Source organism: Salmo salar, chromosome 02, assembly GCF_965601325.2.
Source record: "Salmo salar chromosome 02, fSalSal1, whole genome shotgun sequence".
Classification (NCBI taxonomy): Eukaryota; Metazoa; Chordata; class Actinopteri; order Salmoniformes; family Salmonidae; genus Salmo; species Salmo salar.
This window is the reverse complement of record NC_138292.1, coordinates 27,958,677-27,973,924: the sequence shown is the minus strand read 5'-3', so window position 1 is coordinate 27,973,924 and position 15,248 is coordinate 27,958,677. Positions and strand designations below refer to the sequence as shown.

Here is a 15,248-nt window from a genome sequence, read left to right as displayed (position 1 = left end):
TAGTAATAACCAGATTAAATCGGGTACGTTTTTTATCCGGCCGTGTAAATACTGCCCCCTACCCCCAACAGGTTAAAATAAAGTGGTGTTCCTAACTGACCTAAAACAGGGAATTTTTACTGGGATTAAAAACTGAAAAACTGAGTGTAAATGTATTCGGCTAAGGTGTATGTAAACTTCCAACTTCAACTGTACAAGCTGTGGTTTGGGTAGCTTACACTTTTCATCCTCTGTCACATTGTGAGAGGGCATGCAGAAATCATTATCTAAAGACAGTCGGACCACAACCACATGATTTCATTGTCCATTTAGTTGTTATGGAGGATTATGAAGTGCAGACAATGACATTCTAGATTCTACTGAAATGTTCCACTGCCCTGCAGAATATTTATGTTTGGCCTCTGCAGCAGTGCTGTTCAATTGATAGAACTGAATGATTAAACCAGCCATAAACTAAGCCAGCACAATGTTATATCATTGTATTGTTTTGTATTTGTTATGGATCCCCATTAGCTGCTGCTGGAGCTTTGCTGGATCTGAAAATCCTCATATTAATTTCTCCCCATTCTGGGTTCCCTGCGGTTTCTCATTTTGTTTTGCTACCATAGACCTGGCTCTGGCTGGTATTTCAGGGCTGCCTTTTCCTTAGTTTCCTCAGTCCTAGGGCTGCAGGTAGAGAGTGAGGGATCTGACACACACAGGACTAGCTACAGTAGTGAGTGATCTGACACACACAGGACTAGCTACAGTAGTGAGTGATCTGACACACACAGGGCTAGCTACAGTAGTGAGTGATCTGACACACACAGGACTAGCTACAGTAGTGAGTGATCTGACACACACAGGGCTAGCTACAGTAGTGAGCGATCTGACACACACAGGGCTAGCTACAGTAATGAGTGATCTGACACACACAGGACTAGCTACAGTAGTGAGTGATCTGACACACACAGGGCTAGCTAGAGTAGTGAGCGATCTGACACACGCAGGGCTAGCTACAGTAGTGAGCGATCTGACACACACAGGGCTAGCTATAGTAGTGAGCTTTCAGACGCACACAGGGCTAGCTACAGCAGTGAGTGAGCTGACACACACCGGGCTAGCTACAGTAGTGAGTGATCTGACACACACAGGGCTAGCTACAGTACTGAGTGATCTGATGCAAACAGGGCTAGCTACAGTAGCTGTTGTATGAATGTGACACCTGAAGAGAAATGTATTTAGATGGAAATGAATTATATGAGAGTTATATGAGTGCTGTGTGTTTCAAATTATTTATCACCATGGGTATGCATGTTTTCAAACATGTACGCTGGGCTCTGCCTGTCTGTTGTTGATCTGATAAAAAAGAGGGAGAGAGAGACACACGCAAAGCCTTGAGCTGACAATGAAGGACATAACACATCTAAAAGTATTCAAAGGTGGCCTGGTGACCGCAGCACCACTGTTCTCTGCTCTTAAGGCATAGCAACAGCACAGTGAGGAAGTGTTACTATGGAGATTGTCAATCACTGCGTGCCTTTTTGTCTGCCCAGCTCCTGCTGCTATAGTATTGGTCCTCATACATACTAACAAGTAGCATTGTATTGTTCCCTGCATGGCTGCTTCTCAACAAACAGTCTTGATACTTAACATTCATCAGGCAATCTCCATGTGTTGTTATCCCCTCTCCTCAACACGAAGCTGACTTTAGTTCTGAAGAGTTGTTTTCTCCTCTCAACACCAAGCTGGCTTTAGTTCTGAAGAGTTGTTTTCTCCTCTCAACACCAAGCTGGCTTTAGTTCTGAAGAGTTGTTTTCTCCTCTCAACACCAAGCTGGCTTTAGTTCTGAAGAGTTGTTTTCTCCTCTCAACACCAAGCTGGCTTTAGTTCTGAAGAGTTGTTTTGTCCTCTCAACACCAAGCTGGCTTTAGTTCTGAAGAGTTGTTTTCTCCTCTCAACACCAAGCTGTCTTTAGTTCTGAAGAGTTGTTTTCTCCTCTCAACACCAAGCTGGCTTTAGTTCTGAAGAGTTGTTTTCTCCTCTCAACACCAAGCTGGCTATAGTTCTGAAGAGTTGTTTTCTCCTCTCAACACCAAGCTGGCTTTAGTTCTGAATTGTTGTTTTCTCCTCTCAACACCAAGCTGGCTATAGTTCTGAATTGTTGTTTTCCCCTCTCCTCAACACCAAGCTGGCATTAGTTCTGAAGAGTTGTTTTCCCCTCTCCTCAACACCAAGCTGGCTATAGTTCTGAAGACCTGTTTTAAACTCTCCTCAACACCAAGCTGGCTATAGTTCTGAAGACCTGTTTTAAACTCTACTCAACAGCAAGCTGGCTATAGTTCTGAAGACCTGTTTTAAACTCTCCTCAACACCAAGCTGGCTATAGTTCTGAAGACCTGTTTTAAACTCTCCTCAACAGCAAGCTGGCTATAGTTCTGAAGTGTATGAGATAATAATAAGGGAGTGTGATTGAGTTTTAAAAAATTCAAGCAGCATTAACATCCTGATTATATGGGCCCCTAGCTACAGGGAGAGCTCTCCAGTCGATGATATGAAAGGGGGTCGGGGAGATTTCAAGTGTTTTCACTTGGTTTCACCCTTCAGGTCTAATCAGAAGCCTCTGCGTGTGACTGGGTTTGATCTGGCCAGCAGGGAACACGAACACGCCAGCCCTGTTTACCTGGCTGGTGCGGGGAGGCCTGGAGGCTGCAGGGTGTTTTGGGAAATTCTCCTGACACTGAGGAGATGTCGTGAACGTGCGTGCGTGCGCTCACACACACACACACACACACACACACACACACACACACACACACACACACACACACACACACATAGGGGCAGAAGGGAGCACTTCAAAGCAACATGTCGGTAGCACATTTATTTATTAAGCAAAACAAAACAATGCACACTAGAGACATTACCGCTAATTAAGCATGGCAACCAGTTTTAATGAGAGAAAAAAGGAGCAGATAAAAGGATGTAAATTGCTGGTCCCTGGAATGTATTCCGGGTTTATTTGTATATTGTTTGTGAAACCCCCGTGGGAGCTGCATGGGAGAATCTATGGTGCATTCAGCACCAGCCAGGACACTGTGGTTGGGATGTTGGTGCCACACACATGCACACGCACATGTACTGTACACAAACACACGCACACACACACGCACACGTACTGTACACACACGCACACGTACTGTACACACACACGCGCACGTACGTACACACACACACACACACACACGCTTTCCTCCTAATTATTATCCTTCTCAACCTCACCTGATTTTTTTTGGTCCCTCAGGTTCTCCGTACAGGGACAAGATCACCATAGCGATCCTGCAGCTGCAGGAAGAAGGAAAGCTTCACATGATGAAGGAGAAGTGGTGGAGGGGGAACGGTTGTCCAGAGGATGAGAAGAATAAGGAGGCCAGCGCTCTGGGGGTCCAGAACATCGGGGGCATCTTTATCGTCCTGGCGGCTGGACTCGTCCTGTCGGTGTTCGTGGCAGTCGGAGAGTTCATCTATAAATCCAAACAAAACGCACAGCTGGAAAAGGTAAAGCAACATCCTTTCACGTATAGCCAGGTTGCAATGACAATGTGTCTGTGTGTGGATCTTATTATACAGAGATTTTTGAAAAGGAGACCATTTTTCCACTTTTCTATTAGTGTTGTGTTTTGGCCTAGCTTACATTTATTTTGTGGTTTACAAAATATAACATTTTTATCACATTTTTATTTCTGACATAAAAAGCACAAAATTATGAAAGTAGAGACATTTAGTCTCGTTGTATTTGCACTAAACCATCCCTCACCTCATACTCAATAAAGTGCACTTGATGTTTGGATATGGGTGGAGGGGACATTTACACGTGTTCAGTATTAACACTTATTTGAATGTACATGATGTACAAAAGGACAGACAGATGGTAGCCATTTTAGTTACAATGAGATCACAAGGACAATTTGACATGATAGTCAGGTCAGCTCCTGAAACACTGATGTTTATGTAGAGACAGTAATGCACCATATTCTTTAAGACACAGTAAGTATGGGTTCATTTTCTTGCCTTTATCCACTTAGCCCCAACGGCACCAAGGTGATAGGAAGCGTGAGGAGTTCTGCTGTCACCACGGACCCTCCAAGCAGCTACCTGTAGACTTTAACCACCAGCTCAAATGACCTCCAGAAAGCCTCCAGAGACTCCAGTCATCTACATTTACCTAAAAATGCACAAATTGTATTTTTTTTACTTCAGATAGTTCCCGATTGGGAAGTTTCCTGTCGGAAGAACTGGCAGCGATGTTATGGTCACAACGTTTCAATGAAAAGTTGCCATTGGTGCATGGTTGAGTGTATGTGTTCGAAAGGTGTCCCTAAAACTATAGGTGCACAGTTTCACACGATGGGATTGGAAGGTTGGCCCAAATGCATGATCCATAATATTCATGTAAATGTCACCAGTCATATGCCTTGCCACTCTCGTCTTCATGTCACCCTCAACACACAGCCACAGCAATCCTCTCCCAATCCTTATTATCAGATACAAACTTTTGGACAGACAAGCCAAACTGAATCAAGCTATAATTGCAAGCTCTCTGAAGGCTTGGTTTTGGAAACACATGTAAGCTTTCAGCTATTATAACATACTAAGTACTATACTGAATAATCTCATATTGAAAGTGTAAGACTACAACAACACATCACTCATCATCAACAACATGTAAACCTTTTGATGTTCCCCTTAAGCCCATGTCCTTCCTGTCCTGTCCTTCCTGGGATTCCTCTTGTCTTTCCTGCCCTGCCCTGTGTTTCATGCCCTGTCCTTCCTGTCCTGTCCTTCCTGTCCCGTCCTGTCCTGACCCGTCCTGTCCTTCCTTTCCTGTCTAACACAGTGCTCTCTCAACCAACAACAGTCTCATAAATCTCAAACACCAACCCCTACTTAGCTCTCCACAGGAGCCTGGCCTGCACTAAGAGCTTTCTTCTACACCCTCCATCGATCGCACAATGCAGTGATGCTGCTGCTGCTGCTCGGCCATAAGCCCCCATATCGATGATTCAGAGCATCTAGTCGTGAAGTGATGTTCAGAGTCCTTCTGTCAACGACAACACACACAGCACAGCACTACACCCACAGACCAGCCAGGGTAGACAGGAGGGGAGGTCCCCCATCAATAGGATGTAATTTAAAGAATCCTAAAGAACTATACGGCTAATCATAACCCATAAGGAAGGTTGGTAGTGAGTAGAGGAGTAGAGTAGAGTAATAGTCAGCCGAGCCAGAGAAAGAGAAGGAGAGTGATGATTTAATAGAAACCTCAACATCGTTTGATGTTGATCATGATCTCTTCCTGGTGTTCTTCAGCATGTCTTTGTGTCAGACACAGCAGTTGAAGAAGATAGGTTTCACTCGCTTATCAGCTCAGAACTCGGTGGAGGAGCGTGTCATACAGATAGCAGATATATCCAGACAGAGAATAGACCTCACTCACATATCTGTTTCAAGAAGACTTGACTAGTTGTCAGTTGTCAGTCCATTTAACATTTTATTTTCACACTACCTGTGCCTATATGCTACAATTATGTAAGTTGTGTACCTCAGTATTTTAACATCCAATTGATAACCGACAAAGGTGTATATTGCTTTTCATAAATTCTCATAATCAATCATTTTTTTGTGTCTGATTATCTGAGAAGCAATACATGTTTTAAAGCAAATAGACATTCTCCAAGAGGTTTGAGTGTCACACAACCACAACATGTATTTTAGTATGTGTGGCCCGTTGCTACTGTTTTAATTGTAAAACCTTGACACGATATGCAGTGTACCAAGTATTCCCATATCAATTCAATAATTAGTCACATTTGAAAATACCTGATATTTTATTTAATTGCACAAGATCCTTTACTTGAATGTGTTGACAGTACAGGGTTGTATTTTCACCACGATGCTGAAAGTGTCAACTTGAAAAATGTTCTACTAAGCATCTCTTTGTTGGGTTTGCCATGCTTGATAGCGCACACCCTGCAATTTGCATTTTATAATTACTTACAGTACCAGTCAGAAGTTTGGACACACCTACTCATTCCAGGGTTTTTCTTTATTTTGACTATTTTCTACATTGTAGAATAATAGTGAAGACATCAAAACTATGAAATAACACATATGGAATCATGTAGTAACCAGAAAAGTGTAAAACAAATCAAAATGTTTTTGATATAGCCACCCTTTACCTTGATGACAGCTTTGCACACTCTTGGCATTGTCTCAACCAGCTTCATGAGGTAGTCATCTGGAATGCATTTCAATTAACAGGTGTGCCTTGTTAAAATGTATTTCCTTCCTAATGCATTTGAGCCAATCCGTTGTGTTGTGACAAGGTAGGGGTGGTGAACAGAAAATAGCCCTATTTGGTAAAAGACCAAGTCCATATTATGGCAAGAAAAGCTCAAATAAGCAAAGAGAAATGACTTTCCATCATTACTTTAACTTCTATGGGCTAGGTGGGACGTGAGCATCCCACCTGCGGGACACACTATTCAACAGCCAGTGAAATAGCATGGCGCGAAATAAAAAACAGCAAAAATCTCATAATTTCATTTTCTCAAACAATCAACTATTTTACACCATTTTAAAGAAACTTCTCGTTAATCTAACCACATTGTCCGATTTCAAAAAGGCTTTACGGCGAAAGCATAAAATTAGATTATGTTAGGACATAAACTTCACAAGAAAAACCACACAGCCATTTTCCAAGCAAGGACATGCATCAAAAAACCAAAAATACAGCTAAAATATTCACTAACCTTTGATGATCTTCATCAGATGGCACTCATAGGACTTCATGTTACACAATACATGTATGTTTTGCTCGATAAAGTTCATATTTATATCCAAAAACCCCATTTTACATTGGCGCGTGATGTTCAGAAAATATTTTGCCTCAAACTCCCGGTGAATCAGCACAACAATTTACAAAAATACTCATCATAAATGTTGATAAAATATTAAACTGTTATTCAAGGAATTATAGATAAACATCTCCTTATTGCAACCGGCGTGACAGATTTCAAAAAAGCTTCACAGGGAAAGCACACTTTGCAATAATCTGAGTACTTCGCTCAGATAAATACATCACTCAATACAGATACCCGCCATTTTGGAGTCATCTAAAATCATAAATAGCATTATAAATATTCACTTACCTTTGATGATCTTCATCAGAAGGCACTTCCAGGAATCCCAGGTCCACAATAAATGTTGTTTTGTTCGATAAAGTCCATAATTTATGTCCAAATACCTCCTTGTTGTTTGCGCGTTCAGTAAGCTACTCCAAATGTAGGAAGCGCGACAAAAATTTCATGATGAAAAATCAATCTATTTACGTTCGAAGAAACATGTCAAATGTTGTATAGCATCAATCTTTAGGGCCTTTTTAAACTGTTAGGGACAGATGTTCCGCTAGCGGAACGCCTCACCAATATCCAATGGTATAGAGTGGCGCGAATTATAAATACCTCAAAAATGCAAAAACTTCAATTTTCAAACATATGACTATTTTACACCATTTTAAAGACAAGACTCTCCTTTATCTAACCACATTGTCCGATTTCAAAAAGGCTTTACAACGAAAGCAAAACATTAGATTATGTCAGCAGAGTACCCAGCCAGAAATAATCAGACACCCATTTTTCAAGCTAGCATATAATGTCACAAAAACACAGAAGACAGCTAAATGCAGCACTAACCTTTGATGATCTTCATCAGATGACACACCTAGGACATTATGTTATACAATACATGCATGTTTTGTTCAATCAAGTTCATATTTATATCAAAAACCAGCTTTTTACATTAGCATGTGACGTTCAGAACTAGCATACCCCCCGCAAACCTCCGGTGAATTTACTAAATTACTCACGATAAACGTTCACAAAAAACATAACAATTATTTTAAGAATTATAGATACAGAACTCCTCTATGCACTCGATATGTCCGATTTTAAAATAGCTTTTCGGTGAAAGCACATTTTGCAATATTCTGAGTAGATAGCCCAGCCATCACGGCTAGCCATTTAGACACCCACCAAGTTTAGCCCTGACCAAACTCCGATTTACTATTACATAAGTTTGATTACCTTTGATGTTCTTCGTCAGAATGCACTCCCAGGACTGCTACTTCAATAACAAATGTTGGTTTGGTCCAAAATAATCCATCGTTATATCCAAATAGCGGTGTTTTGTTTGTGCGTTCAAGACACTATCCCAAGTGTAAATAAGGGTCACGAACATGGCGCAATTCGTGACAAAAAATGTCTAAATATTCCATTACCGTACTTCGAAGCATGTCAACCGCTGTTTAAAATCAATTTTTATGCCATTTTTCTCGTAAAAAAGCGATAATATTCCGACCGGGAATCTGCGTTTAGGTAAACAGAGGAAAGAAAACAAAGCATTCGGTCGACGCGGGCACGCGCCTGAGTCTCACAGTACTGTAACCAGCCACTATCCAAATGCGCTACTTTTTTTCAACCAGAGCCTGCAAAGCCACGATTCAGCTTTTTCCCGGGCTCTGAGAGCCTATGGGAGCCGTAGGAAGTGTCACGTTACAGCTAAGATGCTCACTCTTCAATAAACAGAGACAAGAAGAACGACACCTTGTCAGACAGGCCACTTCCTGCATGAAATCTTCTCAGGTTTTTGCCTGCCATATGAGTTCTGTTATACTCACAGACACCATTCAAACAGTTTTAGAAACTTTAGGGTGTTTTCTATCCAAAGCCAATAATTATATGCATATTCTAGTTACTGGGCAGGAGTAGTAACCAGATTAAATCGGGTACGTTTTTTATCCAGCCGTGTCAATACTGCCCCCTAGCCCTAACAGGTTAACACTTTTTTGGTTACTACATGATTCCATATGTGTTATTTAACAGTTTGGATATCTTCGCTATTATTCTACAGTGTAGAAAATAGTAAAAATAAAGAACACTGGGAATGAGTAGGTGTATCCAACTGTTACTTTATTCTTTGTAACATTAGAAAGGATAAAAATAAAAAATAGCAAGTCATTTATTTAATGTTATGAGCCATACACCTTATAATGTCAACATTTGTATATATTATTTGCCAAATCCAAAAATATATGTTGTAATGACAATAATTGTATGTTTATTTGAAATTATTTTAATTTACTTAACTCAGATTGTGATACAGAATAATTAGGTTTTCAGTCTAATATTTTCCACTTGTTATTAACTTTAATAAAAGACTGAGAAATATTTGAAGTTTTAGTAGGCTTTTCATTCTGGTTCGCCCAATGAGGACTTTCTCTCATAAGTCCACACATTCCCATCATCACAACATGGCTGGCTTTCAGAAAAATACCATGATCACCATGGTTGTCCACTTCCCTCTCTTCCCCTCCACCTCTTCCTCATCCCCCTTTTCTTCCACCTCGTTATCCTCCACCTCTCCCTCCTCTTCCTCCTTCAGCTCCTCCTCATCTTCCTTCCATTTCTCCTCTTCCCCCTCCTCCTCCTCCTGCTCTTCCCTCTCCTCCCGCCTGCTGCTGAGGGTACTGCAGAGTAACCTGGCTCTCCAGGGACAGGGATCACCAGCTGTGTGTGAGGAACCATCCAGCTCCCCGATTGTGCACGCACACACACACACACACACCTGCTCAGACAGATGTGCACACACAGACAGCCATAGACTACACACACAAAAAAGTGATTATTCATCTCTTGCTTGCCCTCCATTTCTCCAACATGCTATCATAGAGTAAGAGATTGAGTGGGAGCTACTATGGTGTCTTTCCATCTCAGCTGTTATACCCAACCTGATGAGCAGGTGTGGGGTCTATAGATCCATGTACGTGGTGGTACAGACTGACTGGGCAGCCTGAAAAATACCCACCAGGGCCTTCGTCCATTAATGGTAGTAAAAAAGCTTTAAGGCAGTAAAAGTGTTGGATTTATTATTTCTCCATATCACCTCCTTAAGTGGACGTTTTCTTCCTGTCTTCCTCTGAGCCAGCCCAAAGTGCTCTGAGACCTGAGCCTGTTCAGCTCAGGACTGGGCTGGTGTTGGTGGAGAAAAGGGGTCGTTAAAACTCTGTAATTCAATGGCCACCACTAAACAGCCACCATCAATCCAACTATGAGCCCAGCAGCCATGAAGCCAGGATGGAGATGTGTCCCCTGAGTCAGGGAGGGTTTTCTTAGCCTGCCTGGAAAGCCAGATGGGTGGGGTTTTACTTTTGGGACTTTTATATTGGTCCTAGATGGCCACTAAGCCCACAGCTTCATGAGGGGAGAAGTGTCCTAGGTAGAAGATGCTATTCAATCTCTCTTTCCCAGAGAAAATCAATAGCCATGAAAAGCATGTTTTCTGAAAGGGTTGTAGTCAATCAGCAGGACTTCTAGGAGTAATTCCTGCAACTCCAGTTGTAGCTTTTTACTGTATGTTTTTTGTGAGAAGAAGACAAACAATATGATATAGATATGATTTATGAATATGATACACACATACTAACATGTAATATCATATACACTCAGATAGGTACATACCTTTGTACACCCAAATCCATATACTCAATATGCATAGAATATTGAGTGGTGGTGAATTGAAATGATTGTTGGTATGCTGGAAAGCGAAAGCATTAAAACATTTCCATGGGTGGGAGTCCTATAGCCATAACTATAGAATGTGTTAATGTAAGATACCTGTTCATTAGGACAACTCATAGCAATGTCATAACCCAACAATTGGTCATAGATAAGGAAGAAAGGCAGAAGGCAGCCTGTTAGGTAAGCATTGGCATGAGTAACTGAATGACACTCAATCACTGGCTGACTTAGCAGCATAAAGTCATCACTGTTGTCTTCATCCCTGTGTTCTTGCTAGTAGACCAACCCAGCCTTCAATTCCTTGAGGTGGGCAGAAGCCATTTCACATTCCAGCTAGTAAGGTAGACGTCTCTCGGTTCTCTATCAACTCAATTGAGGTTCTGAATTATTTGTCATACATACTGTACCAGACATCACCATAGTGCCGTTACAAAATATAAGTTGTGTTTTTATGTGAAAGATTTAACCTAGACTCGAAAAACATATTTGTCCCTTGAAATCTGGTTCCCCAATAGTACCTCCAGGAATAGCAGTCTCAGATTTAGTTGAGTCACTCTGCGTTGTTCAGTGCACCATTTGAAAATGCCAGAGTAGTTTTTGAGAAAAGGAGAAGGAAGAAGAAGAGGCAGCAGCTTAATTGGCCATGCAGCTACACGGGATTTGAGTCAGACGAGATGTAATATGCATCAATAAGTCATGCTGCTGTATGGGCCTGGGCCCCGGCTGGGCTGCCTGGCAGAGAAGGATGGGGGAAATCTGCCATGGAGAAATCACTTTAGCTAGCCTAGAATGCTCACTGTGTGTGTGTGTGTGTGTGTGTGTGTGTGTGTGTGTGTGTGTGTGTGTGTGTGTGTGTGTGTGTGTGTGTGTGGTGTGTGTGTGTGTGTGTGGGCGCGCGCTTGCCTGTGCGTTCGCTCGCCATGTGTGCGACTCCAGATGGACTCCAGCAATTCGGCACTGTGCACAGCTTTCCTTCTAACCCTCTTCAATCCACCCTTCCCAAAGCATTACCCCCCCTAGACCATCTAGCCCTTCCTTCATCCCTGCCCCTCCACTCACCAACCAAACTTCACACCCGTGCTTGATTTGAAACTGAATCGTTGCCAGGGCTAAAGGCATGTTTTAATTAGCAGTATGTCAACACATTTTTTAATAATTTAAAGCTATTAACGCAAGCTACCATAACCAGGTGTTGCTGTACATGATCAAATAGCTGCACAGCTGTAGTAAGATACATATAATACTGCAATAACAGTCTGTGTATAAAGTCAATGTTTCTCATCTCACTGAAAACATGAAGTTGCTAAATCTATTGTCTCCCAATACAAGAGGAAGCTCTGCCGACCTCCAGTGCAAATCCTGTCCTGATTCCTACCTACTTCTAGCCCCTTCACCTACAACACTAAAAGACTATGGACATGCAACCTCCAACCAACTCCCCCAGCCTCAGCTAGAACTCCAGCCCCAGCCCACCCACCCTTTCCTGAGCCAGCTCCTCTCTCCCCTGCCTGCTCTGTGTCACCATGGCAGCTCTCAGAGAGGGGGCTGTAGAGAGCCTGCCCTGGGGAAGTAGCAGCTCTGCAGTGCTCTGCTGGGCTTATTACTGCCAAATTGTTTGGAACTAGATGAGGCTCTCTCTGAAATCCCTGTTTTCTCTCTCTCTCTTTCTCTTTCTGACTCTCTCTCTCTCTTTCACTCTCTCCTACAGAGGTCCTTCTGCAGTGCCATGGTGGACGAGTTGCGGGTGTCCCTTAAGTGCCAGCGGCGCCTCAAACACAAGCCTCAGCCACCCGTCATGGTGAAGACAGAGGACGTCATCAACATGCACACCTTCAACGACCGCAGACTGCCAGGCAAAGAGACCATGGCCTAGAACAGGACTCCCTCTCTCTCTATCCTTCTAACTCTTTCTATCTCTCTCTCTATCTCTCTCTCTGCTGTCACTGGGAGGCGTGTAGGGTGAAGACACACTGGGGGAGGGAGGAAGGGTGATAGTTGATTTATGTGAGTGTATTTCGGGGGGGTTAAGAGAGATGGGAAAGGAGATTGGGAGAGGAGATAAGGAGAAGAGAAGAGAAGAAAAGAGAAGTGGAGAAGAGAGGAGCTGAGCTGCTCTGATCACTGACTGGACTGACTGTCTGGCATCGTTGTTTTGAAACACTAAGCTAGAAATGAAAAGAGATTCAACAATGTTTCCTGTGGAAATAACTTGAACCAACCTGGGAGCAATTCAATGTGAGTTACCTCATTACTCTACCTGGCAATGCACCTGAGCAAGGAGTGACCAAGTGGTGCCATGATTTAGTATCAAAAGAAGAGAGATAAACCAACGATTCAGAGGAAAGGAGGGAGGGCAGGTTAAATTTAAAGTATAGAATATCATACAGGTATATGTTTGGTTGTACCTTAAATATTGATTCAATTTGGACATGTGATCTCTATCTGCTACCCAACCACTCTCTCTCTCTCACTGAGTAGACCACATGCAGAGAGCTTGGTTAGGTAGAATCAGGAGAACGTACATCCCTCAGTCATAGTTATGGAGAAAACACATACACAGACACTAATAGAAAAAATGGAGAGAAAATCAGTTGGCGAGTGTGTAAAGGACACATCTTGTTTATATTTAACCATAGAAGAAGAAGGAGACCAGACGAGCTAGAAACAGCCAGTTCCAAATTAAACCCAAAGCCCAAAACGCATTGGTGAGCAGGACAGAACTGCTCCCAACATGTACAGAGGTATCGTTTATTCATATGATTCACTGTTGGAAGTAATACAGTACATTATCCATCAGGCAATAGGGGATTTAATTAACTTTTTTTCAGAGTACTAACATTTTGTTAAATTATGGGGATGGGAAACTTTTTTTGAATAAAAAAATATATACATATATAAATAGAAGAGAGACAGATTACCGGGTGAGGGGCAGTGATGTAATAGAGGAATTAGGTGATAGGAACTGGAAGTGACATGAAGAGTTGCAGACATGATGAAAGTAGTAACCTTGGAAACCTTAGTAGTTTGAATTGAAGGAAAGCAGGACAGCAGGAGTGGATCTGAAACAAAATTCACAGCAGTCACACAACATGAGGAATTTATTTATTCAAGTATTTATTATTTTATTTATATTTTCATTGACTGGATTTTCACAGCAGCTGCAAGGATACAGTACACACCTCATTTTCAGATTTGATGGGTACAGATTTTTTGGTTTTCTTTTTTGTTTGATGTCAAGTCTCAAGTTTCTTTTTGTATTCTTGTGGCTTTTATTTTAGTAACAAAATCCTCACATTTACTTGTGCAAATGCAATTTCTATGAAAAAGTGTTTTGTACGAAGAAAATCAAAAATTTTGTAATAATTTTTATCAACACAAAATGCACCACGGATGTCATCATGGCAGACAGCGAGCCTCTCTCTCCACTGTGGGCCGTGTGGGCATCCCAAGGGATAGCAGCCCCATCTAGGATAGCCCCGTCAGGCCTAACACAATCCCCTCCAGGGGTTCACGAGAACAACCCCTCCATGGACCGGCCTCACACCGATGGGGTCTCCAGAGCATTCTGGTTGAGCTTCAGTGGCATAATACATGTTTTGGAAAAACTATTTTTATCATGTAAAGGAATCATATTTAAAAGAAAGATATTTTTACTTCAGGTGAAAGAAGAGTAATGATTAAACAATAATTAGAACAATACCTATATATATATAAACACAAAGAAGTTGAAGTGAAGAGGACTGCCAATGATGCTTATCATTCTACACCCCTGATTTCCAATAGACTGCTAGTTTTCAGTGCTGAGAAATTGTGTGTAAGTGGTTTTAAAAATGGAAAAATATGTATTTAACAAAATAAAGAACACCTACAGTGGCAAGAAAAAGTATGTGAATCCTTTGTAAATACCTGGATTTCTGCATAAATTGTTCATAAAATTTGATCTGATCTTCATTTAGGTCACAACAATAGACAATCACAGTCTGCTTAAACTAATAAAACACAAACAATTATAGATTTTCATGTCTTTATTGAACACACCGTGTAAACATTCACAGTGCAGGGTGAAAAAAGTATGTGAATCCTTGGATTTAATAACTGGTTGACCCTCCTTTGGCAGCAATAACCTCAACCAAATGTTTTCTGTAGTTACCAATCAGACCTGCACAATGGTCAGGAGGAATTTTGGACCATTCCTCTTAAACAACTGTTCCAGTTCAGAAATATTCTTGGGATGTCTGGTGTGAACTACTCTCTAGAGGTCATGCCACAGCATCTCAAGTCGAGTTGAGGTCAGAAGACGTATTTTCTTCTATTGAAGCCATTCTATTGTTGATTTACATCTGTGTTTTGGGTCGTTGTCCCAACTTCTGTTGAGCTTCAATTGGCGGATAGATAACCTAACATTCTTCTGCAAAATGTCCTGATAAACTTGGGAATTCCTTTTTCCGTCGATGATTGCAAGCTCTCCAGGCCCTGAGGCAGCAAAGCAGCTTCAAACCATGATGCTCCCTCCACCATACTTTACAGTTGGGATGAGGTTTTGATGTTGGTGTGCTGTGACTTTTTTTCTCCACACATAGTATTGTGTGTTCCTTCCAAACAACTCAACTGTAGTTTCATCTGTCCACAGTA

The 15,248-nt window shown here is 41.8% G+C and overlaps 1 protein-coding gene across 2 annotated transcripts in view; it reads left to right on the top strand.

Moving 5' to 3' along the window:
- The window catches only part of LOC106578944 (glutamate receptor ionotropic, kainate 2), a 310,913-nt gene extending 295,904 nt beyond the window's left edge, over positions 1 to 15,009 (top strand). The window contains exons 16-17 of one of the 2 annotated variants that reach the window (XM_045701495.2): positions 3,284 to 3,537; positions 12,325 to 15,009. In XM_045701495.2, the coding sequence (XP_045557451.1) occupies positions 3,284 to 3,537; positions 12,325 to 12,489 (419 nt within the window). In that variant the 3' untranslated portion in view covers positions 12,490 to 15,009. Of the gene's footprint in view, positions 1 to 3,283; positions 3,538 to 4,064; positions 7,656 to 12,324 lie in introns of those variants that run through there. The other variant, XM_082961526.1, reaches the window with a different exon arrangement.
- Positions 15,010 to 15,248: the final 239 nt, after the last annotated feature.